This window comes from Alosa pseudoharengus, unplaced genomic scaffold (assembly GCF_046254945.1).
Source record: "Alosa pseudoharengus isolate Yale_2024_CS ecotype anadromous, Long Island Sound unplaced genomic scaffold, YU_APseudo_1.1 YU_APseudo_1.1_scf_12, whole genome shotgun sequence".
NCBI lineage: Eukaryota > Metazoa > Chordata > Actinopteri > Clupeiformes > Clupeidae > Alosa > Alosa pseudoharengus.
In genome coordinates, this window is record NW_027468587.1 from 15,359,166 (window position 1) to 15,382,152 (window position 22,987).

Here is a 22,987-nt window from a genome sequence, read left to right on the forward strand (position 1 = left end):
GGAGCCTCAGGCACCTTGGGTTTCTCGTTCACTGGAGCTGGAGGCATCTTATTCCATGCCGGGGGCGTTTGAACCCATGCTGGGTGCTCTTGGGCTGGAGCCTCAGGCACCTTGGGTTTCTCGTTCACTGGAGCTGGAGGCATCTTATTCCATGCCGGGGGCGTCTGAACCCATGCTGGGGGCTCTTGGGCTGGAGCCTCAGGCACCTTGGGTTTCTCGTTCACTGGAGCTGGAAGGATCTTGATCCATGCCGAGGGCATCTGAATCCATGCTGGGGGCTCTTGGGCTGGAGCCTCAGGCACCTTGGGTTTCTCTGGAGCTGGAGGCATCTTGATCCATGCCGGGGGCGTCTGAACCCATGCTGGGGGCTCTTGGGCTGGAGCCTCAGGCACCTTAGGTTTCTCGTTCACTGGAGCTGGAGGCATCTTGATCCATGCCGGGGGCATTTGAACCCATGCTGGGTGCTCTTGGGCTGGAGCCTCAGGCACCTTGGGTTTCTCGTTCACTGGAGCTGGAGGCATCTTATTCCATGCCGGGGGCGTCTGAACCCATGATGGGGGCTCTTGGGCTGGAGCCTCAGGCACCTTAGGTTTCTCGTTCACTGGAGCTGGAGGCATCTTGATCCATGCCGGGGGCGTCTGAACCCATGCTGGGGGCTCTTGGGCTGGAGCCTCAGGCACCTTAGGTTTCTCGTTCACTGGAGCTGGAGGCATCTTGATCCATGCCGGGGGCGTCTGAACCCATGCTGGGGGCTCTTGGGCTGGAGCCTCAGGCACCTTGGGTTTCTCGTTCACTGGAGCTGGAGGCATCTTATTCCATGCCGGGGGCGTCTGAACCCATGCTGGGGGCTCTTGGGCTGGAGCCTCAGGCACCTTGGGTTTCTCGTTCACTGGAGCTGGAGGCATCTTATTCCATGCCGGGGGCGTCTGAACCCATGCTGGGGGCTCTTGGGCTGGAGCCTCAGGCACCTTGGGTTTCTCTGGAGCTGGAGGCATCTTGATCCATGCCGGGGGCGTCTGAACCCATGCTGGGGGCTCTTGGGCTGGAGCCTCAGGCACCTTAGGTTTCTCGTTCACTGGAGCTGGAGGCATCTTGATCCATGCCGGGGCCTCCTGAGCCGCACCGAAAGTCCACACAGGAATCATTTTCACCTGATGTGAACTTAAGTTTCCCTGAACAGGTTCATTGGTACTTGAGGAGGCATCTTCACCGTTCGTGAAACTGTGGTCACTCACAGAAGACACAGGGACACTGCCAGGAGGCCTCGGTCTGGAGCCAAAGTACCCAAAACTCTGGGGCACTTCCAGCCCTAGAACATAACCACTTCAGTTACAATATCCTCTGGTTGTATTGTTTATTAGGCTACAAATACACTCAATTCTTACCTTGAAGGCGAGGACTGCATAGGCCTACATCAGTCAAGAAGAAAAGGCAAATCCAAGGTAGCCTATAGAGTACAACACATTTAGACCAACTGATTGACTATGTACAAAAAAAACCCTAATCAGCAATACTCAGTGTGTACCTGAACATCAAACCAAGACTCATGGCCAACTGCAATGTCTTCACTCAAACCCCAACTCCAGCCGCAACTGCTCACTCTATAATGCTGCAGCAACACTCCAGCTTTAACTCACAGTTAACCAAGCTGGGCTTTTAACAGTCTGGTTCCCAATTAACCAAGTGACTTCAGCTGAATCTTAATTAACCAACTAGCTTCAGCTGATTCCAGTTGCTATGTGTCTGAACTCTCTTCAAGTGTGAACTCATTCAGCTCTCCTGGGATTCTATGGGTGATGTGGCTTCAAGTATCCTAAACAAACTCCTATTTTATTATAAAAAACACTCTATGAACTATAACATCTTAGTGATTTATGATGCCATCTACTATGGTCTAAAATGAAAAAATAATGTTGATTGTTCATGTCTATAAAAGTAAATAAGAATCTTAACCCACCTAACGTTTTGAGTGATGCATTTTCTACTCAACTTTGAATGCCTATTTATTTTGGTTATTTGTTATTCAAACTAGGATCTGCATTTATTTAAATTATTTTAATTAATCCTGTCTTCAAAAAGAAACAAGTAATTAAAACATTTCCACCTAAATTTGTAGAATATCATGTCAATTTAATCTTATCTGGTTCTCTTCAAGTTGTAAAATTATTTTTTTTTTCTGCCTTGGGGATATTTAGGACAATGTTGATTAAAACATTTTTCACCTAAACCTAATGTTTCATGTTTTGTAATGTTTCATACAGTAATACAAGTCTACTGCTCTGAATAGGCTAAATACAACTTTATCATTTTTATGTAGCCTACTGTATAGTTAACTTTGGCCTTGGTGCCCTGACATATAGCTTTTGTGGCCCCCTGCCCAATATGCCCAACTGAATAATTTAACTAAAAATGTCAGAATGTAGGTATGTAATGCCATTTATACAAGAATGCTGACCATTTGAAGGTACACACTTCTCTTTGCCTGTTACAGCTAAGTGAAGTTTATGTTTAGCATCAACTTTCTCTCACTATGCCTGTGACTGCTAACTGCCCTTTTTGCATCCAAGGCAAACCTGCCTCCTACTGTGCAGAGATGGCTAGATGGCTACCACAGCCAACCCCTTCTCACCAGACTGTATTTTTTACTAGATGACTATTTTTCCAGACAGACAGGCAGGCAGGTGCTTTTGCTTTTCCTATAAAGCTCAGGATGACTCCTGTCACATATACCATAGGTATGGTTTCATGGGAACAAATTTATGACAGTAAGGACAGTGTAGGGTGAGGCAAACCTGTGGACCAAACGGGTGGAGAGGGAGCCACTGAAGATCCAGCTATCCAGCTGTACTATGCTCTGTCTAATCTCAACACAGTATTTTGAAGCCCTATACTTTGTTGGCTGTTTGCCAAAGAAATATCCTGTCTAAACAATGATGTAAGTCGCTTTAGCCAAATGAATACATGTAAATTAAATGTAAATTAAATGTACACAAATTGATTACCTTCCATTCAATTCAGCCATGTGAATTTAGCTTTGTGATCTATAGCCACCAGGTGGAGCCAAAGGGCCAGTCAGACATGCTTTTGCCAGGGTTTCACATGCTGAAGGGTAATACAACCTGCATGGATTTTGTGAATGGAGTAGTAGTTTCTGTGACATTCGTTAATCGACTTGTACAGACTTCTCCTAGTAAAATGGCGGCAACCCAAAGAGGAGTTTAGGTAATGCACTGACTGCACAAACAGTCCTTTTTCATACCCTTTCTGTATACTTGCAACTTTGGTTTGTCTGCAGGGACCCTCTCCACAGCATCACAAAAGTGTAACTAGATGTACCGCAGAGCGGTACAAAATATGACCGCCGCTCTGTCCTGTACATCCGTTCCGCAAACATAAAGCACACTAAGCAATTTGTATCCATCTTCTACTCCATCCCCCACTCTTGAAACTTTTGTGTATGCTTGTTTGGCATGCCTGTGTGTGTGTGCGGGCCGCACAGCAAGTAGCCTACTGGCGCTGCGAAGGTGAATAGATTTGTAGCACTAGCCAAAACATTTGTAGCATTGTTATAAAACCTTTAAAGAAGCCCTATGCAACAATTTTAGCAAAAATGAGGTAATAAGAAGAAGCCTAGGAAGAACAGTACAGTGCAATGGACTTGGCAGAGGAAACTCCTTAGCCTCGTCTTCGTCCATTAATACCGTAGCCTTAGGGACACCTCGACGGGCGTTATATCCCATAGGCCTACATAGTCAGCTTGCCCACAAGGTTATCGCTAAATGTAATTTAATTGTAAATGCATATTCCGGTCTTCCCCAAAACTACTCTGATTAAAGGTATACTATGTAGGTGTAGGTATTTTTGGCAAGTGTAGAGCTCCCTCTAGAGTTGTGATGTAGGCTATGTATATGTTACTCTGCTATTATATAGCAAACTTCTCGCGACTTATCCTCCCTGTACACAATGCAAATGCTTTAGTTGTGGAGGTGAAGGATTAACAACAGTCAAAAACTATCTCCAAAGAGTTATAGCCTATCTAATGATAAGGTAATGTTTCGCGATTCTCGCGAGATTTGTTGGGGCGCCGCTCATGGAAGTTGTATGGCTGGTTTTCTCAGTAGGGACAAACATATTAGAAAGCTAGATACACATTGGGCTCCAAAACTTACGTAAATAGCGACGCCACCTTGGTGGGGGCAACAATCACTGGAGGCCAATGGAAGAGCATGTGACTGACTGGAAATCAGAAAGGTGCCTCTGATTGCTGGTAAGTGTAAAGGTGTTTGCCCCCAGCAATATGGCGGCTGCGTTTACGATGCCACCTAATAGAACTCGATGGACAATGCCGTATCTAGCTTTCTAATAGCCTATCTATGGGAACAAAGTCCTTTTAGGCAAGTCCTTCTACTCGGCGGTCATATTGTAACGCTTTTTGGGCACTTATCGGACATCTATTTTGGCAGAAATGCATGTGCACAAGGCTTCACTGGGTACATGCTGCTATTCCGACATGCCGCTACTTAGACATTGGCGTCTAATTGTCGAAGTGGCGGCATTAACATTAATCCTGAAGCTTCCCACTACTGCAACAATTTTTTTTTTCCATTGTCGGAGTAGCGGCACTTGACCTTTTTTCAAACGTCCTGCCATTCCGACATGAGGCCATTAACAGTGGCGTAGCCAGGATTTTAGGATAGGCCTAGGGTGGGCCTTTATTTTTTTTATTCCAATATGGGCAGTAGCCTAGGCCTACAGTAATCGTCCCAACTTTAAACAACACACGATTTCATCACAGCTCAGACGATTCGTGGCAAAAAAACAATAAAAAGCTACGTTGATAAATAGCAGGGGCAACAGGATTGGATTCTATAATAGCCTACGCACAAGAACTTCAACCGAAAGGTTAGTCGCGTCTCAAGGAGCCCAAGAGTGCGCCTCACACGTATAGGCTACTCACACGAACGGCCATAAACTAATCTTTCCAACAATATGTATCGAGGGTTTTGCAGTCGCCGACCCTCATTAGATGTGGATATTTGGAGGTAAGGATAGCCTCCAAGGTTATCGCAATTGCTGTGAGACATACGGTGAGACATACCGCCCTTCTCCAGTCTCTCTCAAAATCAAAACACACCCAATTCACGCTTGGACTTTTCGATTATGTTTCTTAATGTTGGGACTGATGGACACTGAACTCTGGGGGTTATTTGAACGTTCGTTGTGAAGTGGTATACTGTAAAAGGATCGTCGGATATCCCGCCTGTCTTTGCCCCATTATAGGGCCATGATAATGCATGCGCTAGCCTAATTCGTTAGAAAATAAAAAAAAATGGTTGCACTTCTTTTAGCTAATTTATTTTCACATTTAGCAACAAGGGTAACAAACGTTTAGGTCGTGCAGCCTTTGTGCGTCTGTGTAACCCAAATCATTAAAAAATAAACTTTTCCGTGTCATACAACACAACTATTTACTTTAACATCATTACATCTATTACTACATCTATAGACTATTTCCAATTTGTATTATATTAGTGACTCACTTATCGTTTTAATGTTTCCAGATGTTTGATATCAGGACGTGAGCTGTCAGAACTGACAAGTTGAACGTTGTCTTATTAAAACTATTGTGCGTCTGCCCCATTTCTGATACCGTGGGGGAAGAAAATTAAACCGTGACGGGCCGCCACTACCAAATCAACATAGAGGAAACACTGGTGATCCAAGCATGCAAATAGCAACAGAGAGGTTGTGTCTTTTATGATAAAGGAGTAATTACTGATTGAAGAATTGTGCAAAGGAGTTTCACACACAGACATTAGATATTGTTTTGCAAGCAATATCTGATAACTGTGAATAGATGCTTCCTGTGTGTTCAACACAGTTAATCTAATAGAGTTGGAAGTCTTTCTATGAGAAACACTCTGTAAAACTAGGATAAGGAAAACAGAACAAGGAAAGCAGCTTCATTTCTCATAAGTGGAAGATGGAATCAAAAGTGCTGAATTTCCATGGGATAAATAGGCATCCTATGTGGCTGTAATCCAGTATTGTGCTGTGTAACTTAAAATGGGTTTCTACTTAAAATATTCTTGATTCTCAAGTTTGTTGTGTACAATTTTATGGTTAAGGTAATATTCAACTAACTGGCTGCTTACTTAACCATTTCTGTATAACAAACAGGAGTTCTTATTTCCTTACCAGTTGAATGTAAACAGTGCAGCTAGATATAGAATGGTATTCTGTTCTGTAACCATTAAAAGTGATCTATGTTTTTGTCTTGGTGCAAATATGATTATTAAAAGTTTGCATCAAAGTTACACAGTGAACCTTTTTAGAGGAATAGGGATGGTGACTGTTGGAGAGAGGTGTTTGTTAAGAGAGTGAAATGTAATGTGAAGTGGTTAGGAGGACTCCTGAACCAAAATGCCTCTTCTGGTACCCCCCCCCCCCCCCAAAAAAAAAAAAAAAAAAAACACCAAAGGAAACTTAGGAGACAAGACAGGATGTTCATTTAAAGCACATATCATTGTTCTTAAATATCATAATTACAAAGTACATATGAACATCTTCAATTAGAAAATGAACACACAACCATACACTGAGCATTTTCTTTTTCTTTTTTTTCCAAAAATACAGTACAGTGTCCCTGTGATGTTGCAATAACATGTCACATTTGGGTATTTCTCCTCAGAATAGCACAAAATACAACACAAATATAAATATCTTTTCCCTTTACATTATTTTTTAAACAAAATTAGATTATTTGGCTCTTGCTACAACATTTCAATTGGCCAATGCATATAAATTAACAATATCATAAACAACAACCATACTTAATAATATCAATAATGACATAAAGGTGTCTTTTTGTACAAATCTTGTTAGTTTACAGTATAAAATTTAACACATGAATGACACGGAAGTTGGGAATTAAATAAGACAGCCAGAGCTGTATTCTTAATAGTAACTACTGAGTGTGTGTGTGTGTGTTTGTGTTTTAGCTTTCTTTGCTGAGTTAGATGAGAGTGCTCGGAGATGTGAATGCATTGTTCAGCTGCAGGTCTGTGTCACCTGCTCCCACTATGCAGCATCTTGAGTTGCTTTTCCAGGTTGAACACGGAACTGTAGTTGATAGTAGCCAGTATTCAGAGAGGTCCAGACCAACAGGCCTTTGGGCTTAGAGTCTTGGCCTCAACTGAAGGAGGGGAATGGCCTTTCTCTAATCTGCCTCTCTTCTCTTTTGTCCTGAGAGCGCCTCTGGTGGTGGCGGCGGCCTGCTGTGTTACCTCAGCAGGGAGAAGAGAAGTTCATCATCATTCAGCAGTGGCTCTGTGAAGTCACCCAAGTGGAAGAAAAAGAAAGAAAAAGGGGCTTCGGTTGTGTCCAGGACCGTGGGAACCACTGCAGTCTCTCAGCGTTTGTGCTGCAGCCCTTCGACTCCAGAGTCCCTGTCCTTCCCTTTCACCCTTATCTCCACCCTGAGGCCTCCCAGGGTCATCGGCCCGGGCAGGACGTGGGCTTGATGCAGCGGCCCTGGAACAGCACTAGGTTGGCTGGGCAGTGGCATCCGGCCACACACGGTCTGTTGCACGGCCCGATCTCGTTCCAGTTGTCGCACGTTTTGGTGCAGCCTGGCCCACACGTGTCATACACGGCGCCGTGCTTACACTGGGTCGCTGGATTGGAAAGAAACAGAGAGAAAGAGAGAGAGAGAGAGAGAGAGAGAGGGAGAGAGAGAGAGAGGGAGAGAGAGAGAGAGAGAGAGAGAGAGAGGGTAAGACAGAATTTAACACAGATAAAGCCCCATCACCCCATCAAAATGGTAATGTTAAAATATTTTTTTCGTGTTTTGGTTCCACGTTACATTTCCCGTTTCGGTCAGCTGGATCAGATGTTATTTTAATTCATCAGTCAGTCTGTTTAAGTCTCCTATATTTGTGTGTGGCTATTTTGTTTTGAGTCTAGATCTTCCTGGTCCAAAAAGAAAGGCATTATTAAAGATAGGCACAAAAAAACTAATTTCCTCCTGTTCATCACACCCCTCCTGTGTCATGTCTCTATTCCCCACTAGTGGGACACGCCCCACACTTTGAGAACCACTGATCTAAATCAACTGAAGTGTCTTTTCCCTTTTTCACAAATAAATGTACCGTATACGTGTTGTTTTTAGCATGTTTAGCCTTTTGTGGTTGCTGGGTGTTATCTGATAGCTTATACTAGATACCCTACAGGTGAAAGGCACCACCATCTAGCCTTTTAATCTCTATGCTCATAATGTAATGCCACTGGTCACTCTGCTTTGTTTCTAGCTCTTGACAAAGTGGCAGGAGGTGCCCCCCTAAAGTCTCCTCAGTTGGATACTCCTCGTTGCTGTCCCTTTAGCAACCATATACAGTAAGATTGTGAAGAGGCCAACACTGGGAGGAGGCCCATGAACATGCCCCTGACATGTCATACTAATACTGTAGGTGGACCATGAACATGCTTCTGACATGTCATGCTAGTAAGTGGACCATGAACATGCTCCTGACATGTCATGCTAATAAGTGGACCATGAACATGCTCCTGACATGTCATGCTAATAGATGGACCATGAACATGCTCCTGACATGTCATGCACTAGGTGGGCTGCAGGCATTATGACTTATGATAAAGACATTGATCTGGGCCTAACAAACAGGTGGGACTGACAACCAGTGTGTGTGACACTCTGTTTTTTCATGATTGCTCTCATCAACTCTTGCCAGATGTTTCCTTTTTGTCCATTAAACTGTGTGAATTTAAAATTTTCAACATACTGGCGTGTACAACAATATGCTTTTTTTGCGCTTTTTTGTGCCCAGTTTGCCTAAAACTGAGGCAAAAGGTCATTCTCGTACCCATGACAACAATGTTATGTAGTGCAATCGCAGGCTTATTTGTCACTGGACAAGTCCAACGAAATGGATGGTCAGCAGTCAGCTACTCACTCATGCAATTCTGCTCGGGTCGCCAGAGCACCACGGCTCCCTCTCGTTCACACGCTCGGCTGTAGGCTATGAAGGACTCACAGTAGCAGTTCTTATGCACCGGACACTCACACATGTCCGTTACACATGACCTGAAAGAAAAGGTGTGGGTTAGAGAGATGGATAAAGAGGAATGGAGTGTGTGGCTGTGCCTGTTTCCATTGTGCCTGTTTCCATTGCAATCAAGTGACTTGTCACAATTTATTGACAAAATGTCCAATTACTCAACTCAATATCCTGTCAGTGTGTCAGGAGTGCAAGGTTTCAGATGCATTCCACCAATAGCAATGCATCTGCTGTGAAGCAATGTTTTCAGTGGCCAAAGAAATCTCGATCTTATCACACAAAAAGAGAACAGTCAGGGTTTTCCTGTGTTTGAGGTTTGCTGAATAGTTTAAATCTATGGCTAGCTCACAGTCAGGATAGGTACACAGGAGGAGATGGATTATGTTGTGACATCCTACGGATCCGGTGGAAATTCCACACAAATTTATCAGCCAACTGTCAGTCAGCTGTTTTTCCAATGCAACTAACCCTAACCCTAACCCTAACCCCAAACGAAGAATCTAATACAAGTAACCCTTGGACACCTGCTAAGTTCTTGATCATAGTCCAAAGATGACCCCTCTCTGTCTACCCTAATCCTTCAAACTTTTCCACGAAACTGCTTAGGTATTTTGAGGTTTTTCATCCACAAACAAGGTGCTTGGTCATCCACATCTGTTTTATGTGTACACAGAAAGAGTCTGAGGATGACTTTTGCACATTTTTGTTAAGTACACAAGAGGAAGGCGGTATAACAGATTGCTCCCTTTGTTTTTGAGTGACCAAAATGGTGGTCTATACAGCCATGTTGAAAAACACTTTGCTTTCTGAAGGGAGGCCAGCAGACTGGGGGGGGGGGGGGGGGGGCAGAGTTTGATGACGAACCCTCAGTCTGGTGTGAATTGGTGCTTGGAGCCTGTTAAAAAAAACCCTGTGCGGTTTGGAGAGTGATAAAGTCACGCAATACTTCAAACCATACCACCATCATCTCTTCCAATGTCTTTACTGTATGATTGTGTGTGTGTGTGTGTGTGTGTCTGTGTGCGTGTGTCTTTCATTCACTTTTAAGAGCTTTTAAAATCCTTCTGGTTGAGTGAGAAGTAGTTGGGTGAATGGTAAGATAGTAGACACTGCCTCACTGTGATCTTTCACAGTCACCCATTATATCGTTCTGCTGGTTTCCCCTTTCGTTGAAACAACCAAGTTGAGATTAAATGGTGGGGAGCTAGGCTTTGAGCTACTGCTAATGTCGCATGAGTTCAACCCCATCAAATAAAACGTCTTATGAAACGTTTCATGGGTTTCACGGCACGGGATGCTGTATGGAACTAAATGCTATTTCTCCGTCAGGGCAGATTTACGAAGGACTGAAAACAAAACATAAAAAAAAAACGCCCTGAACAGAATTTAAAGAGTTGTGAAGATTGGATAGTTTTGTTTGTGATTTTTGATGCCAGTTGCTAGACACTAGTGTTGCGCGGGTTAAGGTTTTTTAACATCCGTACCCACCCGACCCGTCAGGAGAGTCGATCTGCACCCACCCGACCCTCAAAAATATGCGCTGATTAACGACCCGAACCTGACCCGACCCGACAAAAAAAAAAACAATGTGCCTAATAGCCTAGGCCAGTGTTTTTCAACCACTGTGCCGCGGTACACTAGTGTGCCGTGAGAGATCATCAGGTGTGCCGCAGAAAATTACCCAAATGTCACTCACTGGTCCAGAAAAGCAACTGTTGCATCAAAGAATTTAGAACCACATGCTCTCATTGATTGTATGATTGCACTATTTGTGGTATGCAGGCATTGTACACCAGGGCCCCATATCCAGAATTCACAGAATCATCACATATCCAGTTCAAAACAACAATTAAATTAGATATAGTCACCTACAAATGACAGACGCTTGTATATTGAGCAGGTCTTGCATAGAAGCCATAATAAGGCCATCTGTGTATTATTTGAAATTTTAGGCTATGGTATGTTTATTTTTTCTTCACACAGGATGTTAGTGTGCCGTGGGACATTTTAAGTGTCAAAAGTGTGCCGTGGCACAAAAAAGGTTGAAAAACACTGGCCTAGGCTATCCTTTGTAGTTCATATTGAGGTAGAGACAATGCTTTCTTATTAACTAAACACTGAAACAAGAAGAATTTGCACTGTAGGCTATATGCTTCAACAAAGAGTTGTTGCTCTAGGCTTGGCTCGCTAGCATGGATTAATTGAATCTGAATCTAGCTTCATGGACATAGGCTGGGCCTACTAAATAAATAATCAAACTGAAAGATCCTTAATTCTTTATTGATGTATTTAGATAAAAATCAAGTAACATGAACTCTCTCTCTCTCTCTCTCTCCTCAGGCGCGCGCGCAAACACACACGCATTGACACAGACGTGTTCAATCGGTTTAAACCCTTCATATCTGTCTGTTGCCTAAACTTTACATTTTTATGAACTGAACCAGAAATCTGTCTATTGAAAGAAAGTTGAAAATTATCATTATAGCATGCATCCACAAACTTAACAAAGCTGCACCTGTCTAATGAAAGAATGTTGCGGGAATGCAGGTTGCAGCGAACCCTGAAGGTCTTGTAGACTAATCATATCTTAACCTGTTTTATGCAGTTAAGAGAGATTGCAAGAAGGTTTGTTGCACTTAATGTTCTGTAGCCTACATTATTAATAACTAAGTGAGAACTTTGTGAGAAGAAGTGCTTTGTCAATTTTTGACCCGCCCCGCTCACACCCGCGATATTTTCCGATCAAGCTTACCCGCACCCGCCCGTGTCCGCGGGTAACGGGTTGACCCACGCAACACTACTAGGCACATTAAGCATTTATCTCCACAAAAGCACTTTCTTACCTGAGATTGAAAGGTGCTAAAAAAAAAGTCTTATCAGACCAGTGCTTGTTTGTGAACTCTACACAAGCCACATGATGGTAACCAAACTATTGCACCTGATTTCCAGAAACTACTTCTGGAAGTACATTCTCAGTGAATGCTGGCAAACACACCTGTAGAAGGAGGTGAAGTCCACAACCGGGTGACACTTCTGGAATTCCCAGGACTTGATCTTCTGACAGGCCCGGTGTGCGCGGAACTTCACCTTGACGGAACCGGGACACAGGTAGGAGGTGGGCCTGCGCGGCGGCTGAGTGCACACCTCGTTGCCCTCGATGCGCCACGTCTCTGCAAACTCGTCCACGTCGAACTTGAAGACGCCATCACCGCCGATGGTGTCGTCCCGTTTGTGGCCATTGTAGTTCCCGCAAAGGCCACACAGACGACCCCGCAGATGTGGTGCGGCCACCACCTCCACGAAACTGTCCCCATCCCAGGTGATCTCCAGTCCTGAGGGGGGTGGGGGGGTAAGACAAGGTGAGAAAGTGGGAGATGGGGGTCTATATGTTATAGGTCTGAATGATCAGTTTCACAATCTCTCTTCCTTTCTCTCTCACAGCCACACACACACACACACACACACACACACACACACACACACACACACACACACACACACACACATTGACTGACCTAAGATGGATGTCAGTTTGAGCAGGTAGCCATCCAGGTCGATGTGGACACCGGTGCTGTGGAAGGGCAGGGCGATGCGCGTGCCGTTCTGCCTGACCGTCAGATGCTGGTGCAGGCTGATGCTCAGACCGGGAACCTGCAGCTCCACAGACTTGGTCCAGGAGAAGGAGCGCGTGCGTCGCGCGTCGTTCTTCACCAGCACCACGAAGCTGGCCGCCGACGAGCAATCTTTGGTCAGCACGTATTCACACGTGCCCTGGAAGTTAAACGTGCGCCCGTCAAACGTGTTGTAGTGGGGGTCCCCAAATACAGTACACACACCTGGCTCTGGAGGAGAAGGAGTGGGAGAAAACACAGAGAGAGGGGACAGAGATTATACATTTATGATCTCAAGAGTATACATTTTTGGACTTCAAGGCTAACAAAAAATAATCTAACAATATCCTTTGACCTGGGCAGGTATACAGGGCAGGTAACAGATTGGTGTGTAATTTCAACATGATGAGTGAATAAATAGCTATAAATAAATAGCTTCTAGGTCAACAAGCAAAGGCCTGCTCATTCCCCTTCAGACTGCAACAAACTGAGATCAGAAGGAACTGAATGACTTACTCACTTTCAGTGCAAACAGGACAGCAGCCAGTTCGATTCAGTATCTTATTCTGTGAATAGAATAGGCAGAGAGGTGGAAAGATAGAGAGAGGGAAAGAGAGAGAAAGAGAGAGAGACCGAGAGAAAGTGAGAGAGGCAGTCAGAAGCGCAGCCGCAGATATAAATACACGCTGTCAGGTCCAAGCAGGGGGACAGACTGACAGACATTGTTCTGGGGAAACATGAGATGGGGACCGAGCCACAGAGGAGAGCAGGCGCTCAGGCTAGTGGCAGTGGTTGTGGGTGGGTGGTGTAGTGAGTGGTTGTGGGTGGGTGGTGTAGTGAGTGGTTGTGGGTGGGTGGTGTAGTGAGTGGTTGTGGGTGGGTGGTGGTGGTAGTGCTGACTTCTATCAGAGCACATCAGAGAGCCCCTGTCCCACGCCCACCTCCTCTCCACCCCAGGGATGTTTTCAAAAAGGCAGACACCCCACTCACACACACACACACACACACACACACACACACACACACACACACACACACACACACACACACACACACACACACCCACCCTCTCACACACAGTGTTATCTGGACCCCCACGCCTTACAAAGGGCTGTCATGTCTTTGATGGCTTTGCCTTTGAGGGGGAGTTTTTTTCGGGAGCCTAAATATAGGGTAGCGTTTCTCCAGCGTCACTCAAACTTGGGTGAGTCAGAGGCATTTTGATCTGCTTACAAAGGCAAGGGCTCGGGAGACTGGGTGAAGGTGTGTGTGTGTGTGTGTGTGTGTGTGTGTGTGTGTGTGTGTGTGTGTGTGTGTGTGTGTATGGTGGTGTGGAGGGGAGGGGGGTGGTGGTGGTACTGGCAAGTGTGACGGGTGGGGACTCTGGGAAACTGCAGAACAGGTGAGCAAGTAATTTTACATGAGTGTAGAGGGGAGGGGAGGCATGGACAATGTTAATGGGGAATGATGGTGAATTTAGATCAGGCAGCACAAAGGCCAGCAAAGTGCCAGTGGGGACCTGATCTATGTTAGTCTCAGGTAGAAAAAAAAGGTTGATTGTGGGTGAGGTTGCCGACAAAATATATCTCTCTGTCTGACAAGAACACGTCGCATATGTTCATATAGCAAGTGTGAGTTAGTCACACTCCATAACTCTACTGGAAGAGGCAGAGGTAGAGTTATGGACTTTGAGCAGACACAACAGGTGGGCAAGCAACAGAGGATGGGAGGAAACAATATCGGCTCAAAACAAGGTCCATAACCGTCCATCAGCCCTCAAAACGAGGTCCACACGAACCGTCCCTCAGCCCTCACATTCTTAGAATACTATTATTCATTTCTCATATCTTAAAGCAACACCAAAGAGTTTTTTCTACCTTAAAATAATGTTTCCAAAATCGTTTGAGTGGTTCATCAACTCGTAACAGGGTGAACGGCACTTCTGCATTCGCTTCGCGGCCCTCTATCGGCTATAACCGCACTATGTAAGTTTGCCAGATCGGGTAGCGGATCTGTAGTTCGATGGAATGACACATAAGAAACTACAAATGTGACTTGCATCTGATGTCGCAATACATCGTACTTTCATAAAATCATGCAACATATTCTACCTTGTCTGTGGACATTGTTATTTCCAAAGCCAGTGCTGGATAAACAAATAGTGCGTGCGAAAAGTTCTTTGGTGTTGCTTTAAACACTGTCTCTGTGAGTTTGAAATTTTACAATGTTTGTACATATCCAGTCTCCTTATGTAGTGAAGCCACAGCTACTTGTTTGTTTGGTTATTAGTCTTATCTAGCTAGAGCCGTTCTAGTGCATTATCTTTAGCTGATCCCGTGCAAAAACTGGTGACCCCCTCCCTGTTACCACCAATGCAAGATCTCACTGTCGCCCCACACACTCACCGATGGACAGCTGGTGATGGGTACACACTGTTTGGGTTGGCACTCGATGTTCCCCTTCACACAGGTGCATAAAGTGCAGTTCACAGACGACCACCTGTCCCCCTCCTACGGTATACGTGGCATGGACAGAGAGACACAGGAATGCTTGGTCAACACACACTCCACACTCATCTACGCCACGTCACCAAAGAATCTATGTGCACCACCACACATACCTGTGTGTGCTGTGTCTATTCATACAATCACACACACAGCAATCAAAATAATTTGTCACACTTTACTTGGATGGTCTCTTACCTATGGACTATCTACAGATAATCAGATGTAAATAAACTATCTATTGATACTCTGTTGAGAACAATTTATGGTTAGAGTAAGATTACGGTGATGTTCAGTAATTCTTCAAAACAATTTTAAAGACTGATCTTGAATTTTGACAAACCATGTGTAAAGACAATCAAAAGTGCTACCAAATAATCTGTCAGGTTATACGTAATGTTGATGATGTCCACATAGCATGCTAGCAAGCCATAGGATGTTTCCCCTGCAGAACTCTTTATTTTCTCACTGGGTGTTGGTATGTGCTGCGAAGTTGACACTGAGGATGACCTTAACTTCAGGGCGGTACATGATGAGGTTGTTTGTACAGTGTGCGTTATTGATGGGCGACGTAGGGAAACTGTGATATGGCCCACCCTGTAGATCTTGTTCTTGACGCGACAGTACTTCACATCCTCGACCTTAATGTAAGACAGACATTCGTCACAGCAGGGCTCCTGGCCTCCACGGCAACTGCCTGGTTTGGAACACCTCTTCTTACAGACCACTGTGGAATCCTGGGAAATAGATTACATGCGTCAAATCCATGCAGTCACAGACAAACAAGTTTGCCAAGATTAAGTCCAAGAACTCTGCTCCATCCTGTTTTTATAAAACTTTAATATGGTGACCCTAATGTACCTAATATGGTGACCCTAATGTATACAGTATGTTATTACAATTAAGGATATTTTGAATACGTACATGTGTCTTATGGGGTTGACAAAAAGTGATTGTTGGTCAATAGTAGCATTTGTCAGTTAGAATTTGGGCATACCAATGAATTTGACTTCATTTTTGACCACAGAAAATCATGAACACTGAGGGCTACTGCACCTACTAGTGCAGTAGGACTGAGAGTCAAGAAGTGCAGCAAAGTCCAAGGTCATACTGTAAGTTTTAGCCCCAGAGACATGAGAAGCAATGATTTTCTATGGCACACATTCTACGCTCTGTAAATGACTCTGGCATAAACGCAATTGCAAAAGCAACTGTGACAGAAAGGGCATTCCCCACAGAATGTATCCTGCAAACGGATGCAGGATGACTGCCCATCGATAAAGTTTCCAGAGACATGTTTAGTTGCTTTAACTCTGCTAATGCCCTGAGATCATTATGGGATGCAAGGATAACTCTCACTGGCAGGCGGTCTCTCACCTTACAGATACACATGGTGCAGTTGTCGTACTTGAAGGATGTTCCATTCTCGTAGACCTCGCTGTGGAACAGACAGCTCCCCAGTGACAAGTCAAAAACCTTCCTCTGACCTACAGCAGAGAGACCAACAGATGCTCAAACATATCAAGCCTACAGGACGGCCATTTTCATCTTGTGACATTGACTAATCCGACAGACCTATTTAGTACTTGTAAATCCATACAATGAACATCGTATGAACAAAATGATGTTCATAAGATGGTGATTGAGAATGAAGAAAAAACGGTGGTTAAAATAAGTCAATTCATCCAAAGGTCTGCTGAAATGTTTAACTAATTGGAATGTGGAGGTGGAGGATCTTTGACCCTGTCAATGAGGTGTAGAGCCATGTTGGCCATGCATGACTTTCTGCTTTTCTCATAACTCATAAAGGGGGTCAACGCGGGGAGAGGCGTACGAGGAGGGGGGGGGGGGGGGGGGGGGGTCTTACCCAGGCATTTGGGGCAACACTGGCCCGCTGGCGTGTGACTCAGGTGGGCAGGACAGGAGAGAACGGGGCAGATCTCTCGATGGCACATCGTACGACCTCCCTGAAGTGACACACATGCGCGCACACACACACACACACACACACATACACACACACACACACACACACACACACACACACACACACACACACACACACACACACACACACAGACATTAACATTACAACAACAAAATACATGATACATTAGTCCATTAAAGTTTACATTTTGGTGAACTGAAACTACTGGCACTTCTTTCTTTCTCTACTTTCACATAGAATGATCTGTTTGTTTTACCTCAACTTCCATCTCAAGACAATAAAAAAATCCCTCTAATCTCCCAGATCTGTGGGATGATATAACGGTGCATGTGGCAAATCCCTTGACCTGCTGCTATGGGAACCAGCCGTGGCTCTTCATGCCTGAGAGCCCTAACTGATTTACTACTCACAGAGACGAATGTAACTAATGGCGACAGCGGCCATGGTGGCGTGGAGGAGAGCATCACTCAGCCAGGCCTCAGAGGCGGCCCGATGAGCGAGACCAATCCCTCACTTCCCGCGCTCTCGTCCTAATAGGACAGCTAAGGCCCCACGGTGCCACAAATCAACTATTTCTGACGGCCGTGTGAACATGAATTGGTGTGTGTCCGGGCCTGTCAATTCAATTGTCTCCATATCTATATCACTTAAAGGGACACCAAAGAACTTTCCCTCTGTCGCACACAGGCTATTTGTTTATCCAGCACCGGCTTTGCAAACAACGATGTCCACAGACAAGGTAGAATATTTTGCATGACTTATAAAAGTACGATGTATTGCGACGTCAGATGCAAGTCAAATTTGTAGTTTCTTATGTCTCATTCCATCAAACTACAGATCCGCTACCCGATCTGGCAAACTTACATAGTGCGGTTATAGCCGATAGAGGGCCGCGAAGCGAATGCAGTGCATGGGACGTGCTACAAGTAATTTTTGTTGATTTTGAAAAAAAATGTTGTTGATTTTTTGGGGGCCATGTCTGCGCATGTACACACCACACACAACACTTCATCAAAACTTAAATACAGAACTCAGTACAAAGATGGTAAAGACAAATCGATGCATATCAAAAGGTCAAATTCAAAGAATATTTCAACAGTGTAAATGTTAAGATTTCCCAAAAACAGCACAAGGCACAGAAAAACTTTTCTTCAGAGAAAAACCGAATGACAAACTGAGGACACGGGTCAATATTGCATTATATTATTAGCAGATCAATGACCAGCACAGTTTAGCCAGGTCAGAAAAACACTTCCTATTCCACTCCGCTGTCCTTTCCACAACCCCTCCGCTCTCTGGCAAGCCATGCTCAAGCACTAATGTGTTTATATGAAGTCCCTGATGTGCTTATTTATCTTTACGGGGGAGGAGGTGGAGGTGGAATTGTGGTGGAGTTTTCCTGCCATGCTGAAAAATCGAGGGTGTCATAAGACAAATTAATTTGGTCCGCCCTTGCATCTCTGCTGCCCTGAGAGAATATGCAGCACCACGACCATGGCACCATTGCATTCCTCTGTTGAAGATCGACTTGAAGACCAAACTCTGCAAGCCATTTTTCCCCCCAATGAGTTTCAGTAAGTTGACGGGTAGCTTTCAGAAAACCTCAGAATGCAGAACTGTTCCTACAACTCAGCTGCTCAACATCAATATCTAATTCAGTGCACAGGTCATGCCATATCCATTCTCACAGACAGCTGTGTGTTCCTTTGGGTAGAAATATAAGGTGCAATCTGAGGTGATGCAGAACTAAAACATTACAGTTGGCCTATTCCTAGATCGCAGCGGTATCAACCTGAAAGTCACCACAGCGGCAACTCTGTCAAATACTTAAGGAAGCATTAGTTTTGGTCTGCAATTCCTTGGTCATTATGAAATATAATATTAGTAGTTATATAGCTATAGCTCTGAATTGTCACTCCAATATATATATATAAACATACTGTAAGTCATTGTGATGAGTATACTCACAGTGCAAGTGCATTTGATACATGGCTTTCCCTCTGGGTGGAACTCCTCCCGTTCCTTGTACAGACGGCCCTCGAAGATACACCCTGTGCAAGCGTGACACATCAGGAAATCAAATTAGTCCGGGACATCATGACTTAATTCTCGTCTGCGGGATTGCCGAATCAAACTAACTCGTTCCAGCAGAAACAGATATGGCAGCTCATATATCAGTGGGGTTTGTTTACGGGGGCTAGTCCCGGTTGCAGGTGGAGGATGCATCACGGTCTGGATAAGCAATGGAAAACACTCTTTACAGCTTCTGCCCGACAGCTCGAGGCCACGCTCATGTCCTCTGAAGCAGTACTGATTTGGAGCCAGTAATGCCAAAGTCAGGCCTCAGCTGCTCAGCTCACGCCAGCGGAGACTGGGAGCGAGACGGCCTGAACTGACTGCACCAATGGCCCCTGCAGCACGGCCGGCCGGATGAAGGGAAAAACAACTGGCTGATCACCTGGACAGGACGGGCAGCATTTCTTGGGGTGAATCTTGGGGTTCTTACAGTGGACAACACACTGCATCTCAGCCTCAGTGATGACACCTTCCTGAAAGAACAACAACAAGGCCAATTAAAAAAAAAAAAAACAAGACACAGCGACAAGATCACATTATTTGTTGTTTACTAGATGCTCTTCTCCAGTGACTTTCAGTGAACTAAAGACTATAAGCAAACAAAAGCAAAACAAAACAAAGCAAAGCAAAATCTAAACAACAACTTTCAGCCTGTCTGCCACGCCTCGAGAGTGTCCCTGTGGTGATAACATTCCACCGGCTAGTCCGTGTTGCTCTTTCCCAGCTAAGACTCCGCGTCGCTGCAGTGTGGACCTCAGCACATTTCTGGGCGCGCATGCCTCTCATTCCAGCACTACAACAACTCGGCTCTCGGTTGCCTGGCCACGCGTAGCCCCCTCGGCCTCGGCCTGAGCTTAGGGGCACTGCGGGGCAGATTAGCGGGCTGCCGCGTCTCTCTCACTACACACTCAACACACACTCAGTGTCAGAGGAGAGGGGCCTCTGCTCGGAGTCAGCCCTGTCCAATCAGCTGACCTTTGACCTCCTGGACCTACAAGCTTTAACAACCACATCAGCATAACTTAGAGGACACTGAGTGACGGGGGACGTGGAGTGTGTGTGTGTGTGTGTGTGTGTGTGTGTGTGTGTGTGTGTGTGTGTGTGTGTGTGTGTGTGTGTGTGTGTGTGTCTGTGTCTGTGTCTGTGTCTGTGTCTGTGTCTGTGTCTGTGTCTGTGTCTGTCTGTGTGTGTGTGTGTGTGTGTGTGTGTGTGTAGAAGGGGTCAAAAAGGAGAGTGAGGATCTCATGAAGATCAGTGGCATGCCTGTCAAACAGCCTCCGATTCGGACAGGCCAAATAGCGCTCTCAGTTCAGCCAGAGGGCGGCAGTTGTGCACTCGTGGGCTGAACGATCGCATGACTCTCTCAAAAGTTGGCATGAGAAACTGTGTTGAGAGCAGAACACACAACGCATTTCCCGAGCGTCCAGGGATGAGGATACATAATTGTTGCGTTCGCTTGTCCTGGCTTCCAGCACGGCCGCTCTCTCCGACACCTCCATTACCACTTTAGCATTTTTTTACACGGACTCACATGTTCCTCGAATTAGGACCTCCAGCGTTTCTGGAACCCACTCCAGAGCTCAAACACGCGTCTGTCATTTTTTGTTGAGCAGAGCGCACACACGCAGGGTGAGCAAGTACTGTGCTGTGCTGTGCTACGCTCCTTTTTCTCGCATTAGTTCACACAGAAGCCAGCTGAACGGCAGCCCCTGGCAGACTGTGGAGAATGTGTGGAAAGAGTGTGTCTGTGTGTATATGAGGGAAGTAGATGTGTTTATATGTGTGTGTGAGAGAGAGGATAGTGTGTATGTATGTGTGTGTGTGTGAATTGGTGGGGGGGGGGGTGCAGATGGTTGCTGGGAGGACAGGCTGTGGTGTGTAGGGGTGGGCCTCTATGAGGGGGTGGGGGGGGTGGGGTGGGGGGGTTGAAGTTTGGGAGGCTTGAGTCCAGATGTGTGGAGGACCACGCAGCCAAGTTCACCTGGCTCCTCTCCGGAATAAATGAACCATAAATCGTTTAAGGCTGTCTCTTTCTCTCATCTCTCCATTTCTCTCTCTCTCTCTGTTTCTTTCTCTCTTTCAGAATTTCCTCTTTCTTTCTCTCTCTCCTGAGTCCACCGCATCTGTCCCCCATCCGATTTTACTCTCCGGCTCTCTCTCTCTCTCTCTCTGTCTCTTTCTCCGTCTCTCCCCCTCTCTCTGGACTGAGTGTGTCTAAGGGACTCACCTGACAGCGGCGAGTCATGCAGGGCTTAGTGGAGGAGCTCCAGCTGTATGAGCTGTTATAGGACTTCCCTTCCAGTTGGCAACCTATAGCAAGACAACATACAAAGAGAGAGAAAGAGAAAGAGAAAGAGAGAGACCAGAGAGAGAAAAAGAGAGAGGATAGAGAGGATGATGGAAAAGATGGGGTGAAGAGAGGAAGCGTAAGTCAGAGTAGACAAGAAGAAGAGAAGGAGATGGATAGGGAGAGGGAGAAAAGGAGAAGACGTTAAACTATGCTGTCATTTGGTCAAAATGGTTATTTACTTTACCATAATCCTCCAGATACCCAAACATAAGCACCATACATCAGGGACTTCCCATGAAATTGCAAACACTACCCCACATCACATGTAAGCAGTCACTAATATTATTTTAGAGGAAATGGGCACATGGAAACAACACAGTGAGTCAATTTCAGAGATAAGATCACGATCTGTACAAACAATCAAGAGCAAGAGTAGCAGCCCTAAAACACACTGATGGCGTGTTCTCCAGGGCCGGGCCATTCCCCCTATAGTAGGCCTTCAGTGTCTCCATCAGAGACTTCCATAAGAAAACATTATTAAACACGTGGCCTACAGAGAGAGAGAGAGAGGGAGAGGTATAAAAAAGGACCAGTGTGGAGATATGGCTGGAGTGTTCTCAACAATAATACTTAAGATGGATTACAGCATGGGGATTTCCATTCAGAATAAACCCGAGAGAAAAAAGAAAACGAAAGAGAGAAAGAGAAGAGAGAGAGAGAGAGAGAGAGAGAGAGAAAGAGAGAAAGAGAGAGAGAGAGAAGGCGTGTTAAAAAGTCCAGGCATTTTTTAATAAAGCCCAACTCGTAAAAGCGGTCCCAGCCACAAACAAAAGGGCCGCACCCCCATGCTGGGAGGCAGCAAAGGCGGAGGCTTGTGTTTGGATTGACCCCAGGAGGAACTCCAGCCCGACCGTAGTGACCCCAGGAGGAACTCCAGCCCGACCGTGAGCAGGAGCAGGAGCAGGAGCGAGCCCAGTGCACGTGGCCCCCGGCCTGGGGCCCGAACTGTGGAGCCGAGATTCAGGGCCTCATAAAACAACTACCCATTTATTTCTGTGCCCCATTTATCGGCCTGCTGCTGCATCCCATCCCTGACAGCCGCGCACCTCAGAAACCATCGGGCCACCGGCCACATCTAATGAGGAGTCACTCGACGAGGACTTTACATCTATAGGTCTATAAGCGCAGTTTAAATTACAACTTGTGCAAATCGGTCCGATTTATTGGCTTGGAGAGACTCGAGAGGGAATCAATCACAGAGAGCGAGGGAAGCCCGAGGTCTCACCACATCAGGGAGATTGTAGCCTCCATTGTAGGGAAACGGGGAAATAGGGAAATACTTCTGCAGTAGGAGCATCATTCCTCCATAGGGTGGCAGCAGTGTTGGGTTTGTCTATCTGTGTGTTCCTCCCTCTCTCTTCCTCTCCCCCTCTCTCTCCCTCTCTCTCCCTCTCTCTTCCTCTCTCTCTCTCTCTCTCCCTCTC

General features: G+C 45.6%; 1 protein-coding gene across 1 annotated transcript in view; it reads right to left on the bottom strand.

Moving 5' to 3' along the window:
* Positions 1-6,539: 6,539 nt before the first annotated feature.
* bmper (BMP binding endothelial regulator) overlaps positions 6,540-22,987 on the bottom strand; it is a 23,821-nt gene continuing 7,373 nt past the window's right edge. Inside the window, exons 4-15 of the mRNA XM_076279433.1 lie at positions 21,441-21,523; positions 19,596-19,686; positions 19,106-19,188; positions 17,057-17,156; positions 16,567-16,676; positions 15,786-15,926; positions 15,091-15,195; positions 13,206-13,251; positions 12,590-12,916; positions 12,070-12,406; positions 8,970-9,100; positions 6,540-7,676 (exon numbers count right to left, since the gene is read on the bottom strand). Coding sequence (XP_076135548.1) covers positions 7,495-7,676; positions 8,970-9,100; positions 12,070-12,406; positions 12,590-12,916; positions 13,206-13,251; positions 15,091-15,195; positions 15,786-15,926; positions 16,567-16,676; positions 17,057-17,156; positions 19,106-19,188; positions 19,596-19,686; positions 21,441-21,523 — 1,736 coding nt within the window. The 3' untranslated portion in view covers positions 6,540-7,494. The remainder of the gene's footprint in view (positions 7,677-8,969; positions 9,101-12,069; positions 12,407-12,589; positions 12,917-13,205; positions 13,252-15,090; positions 15,196-15,785; positions 15,927-16,566; positions 16,677-17,056; positions 17,157-19,105; positions 19,189-19,595; positions 19,687-21,440; positions 21,524-22,987) is intronic.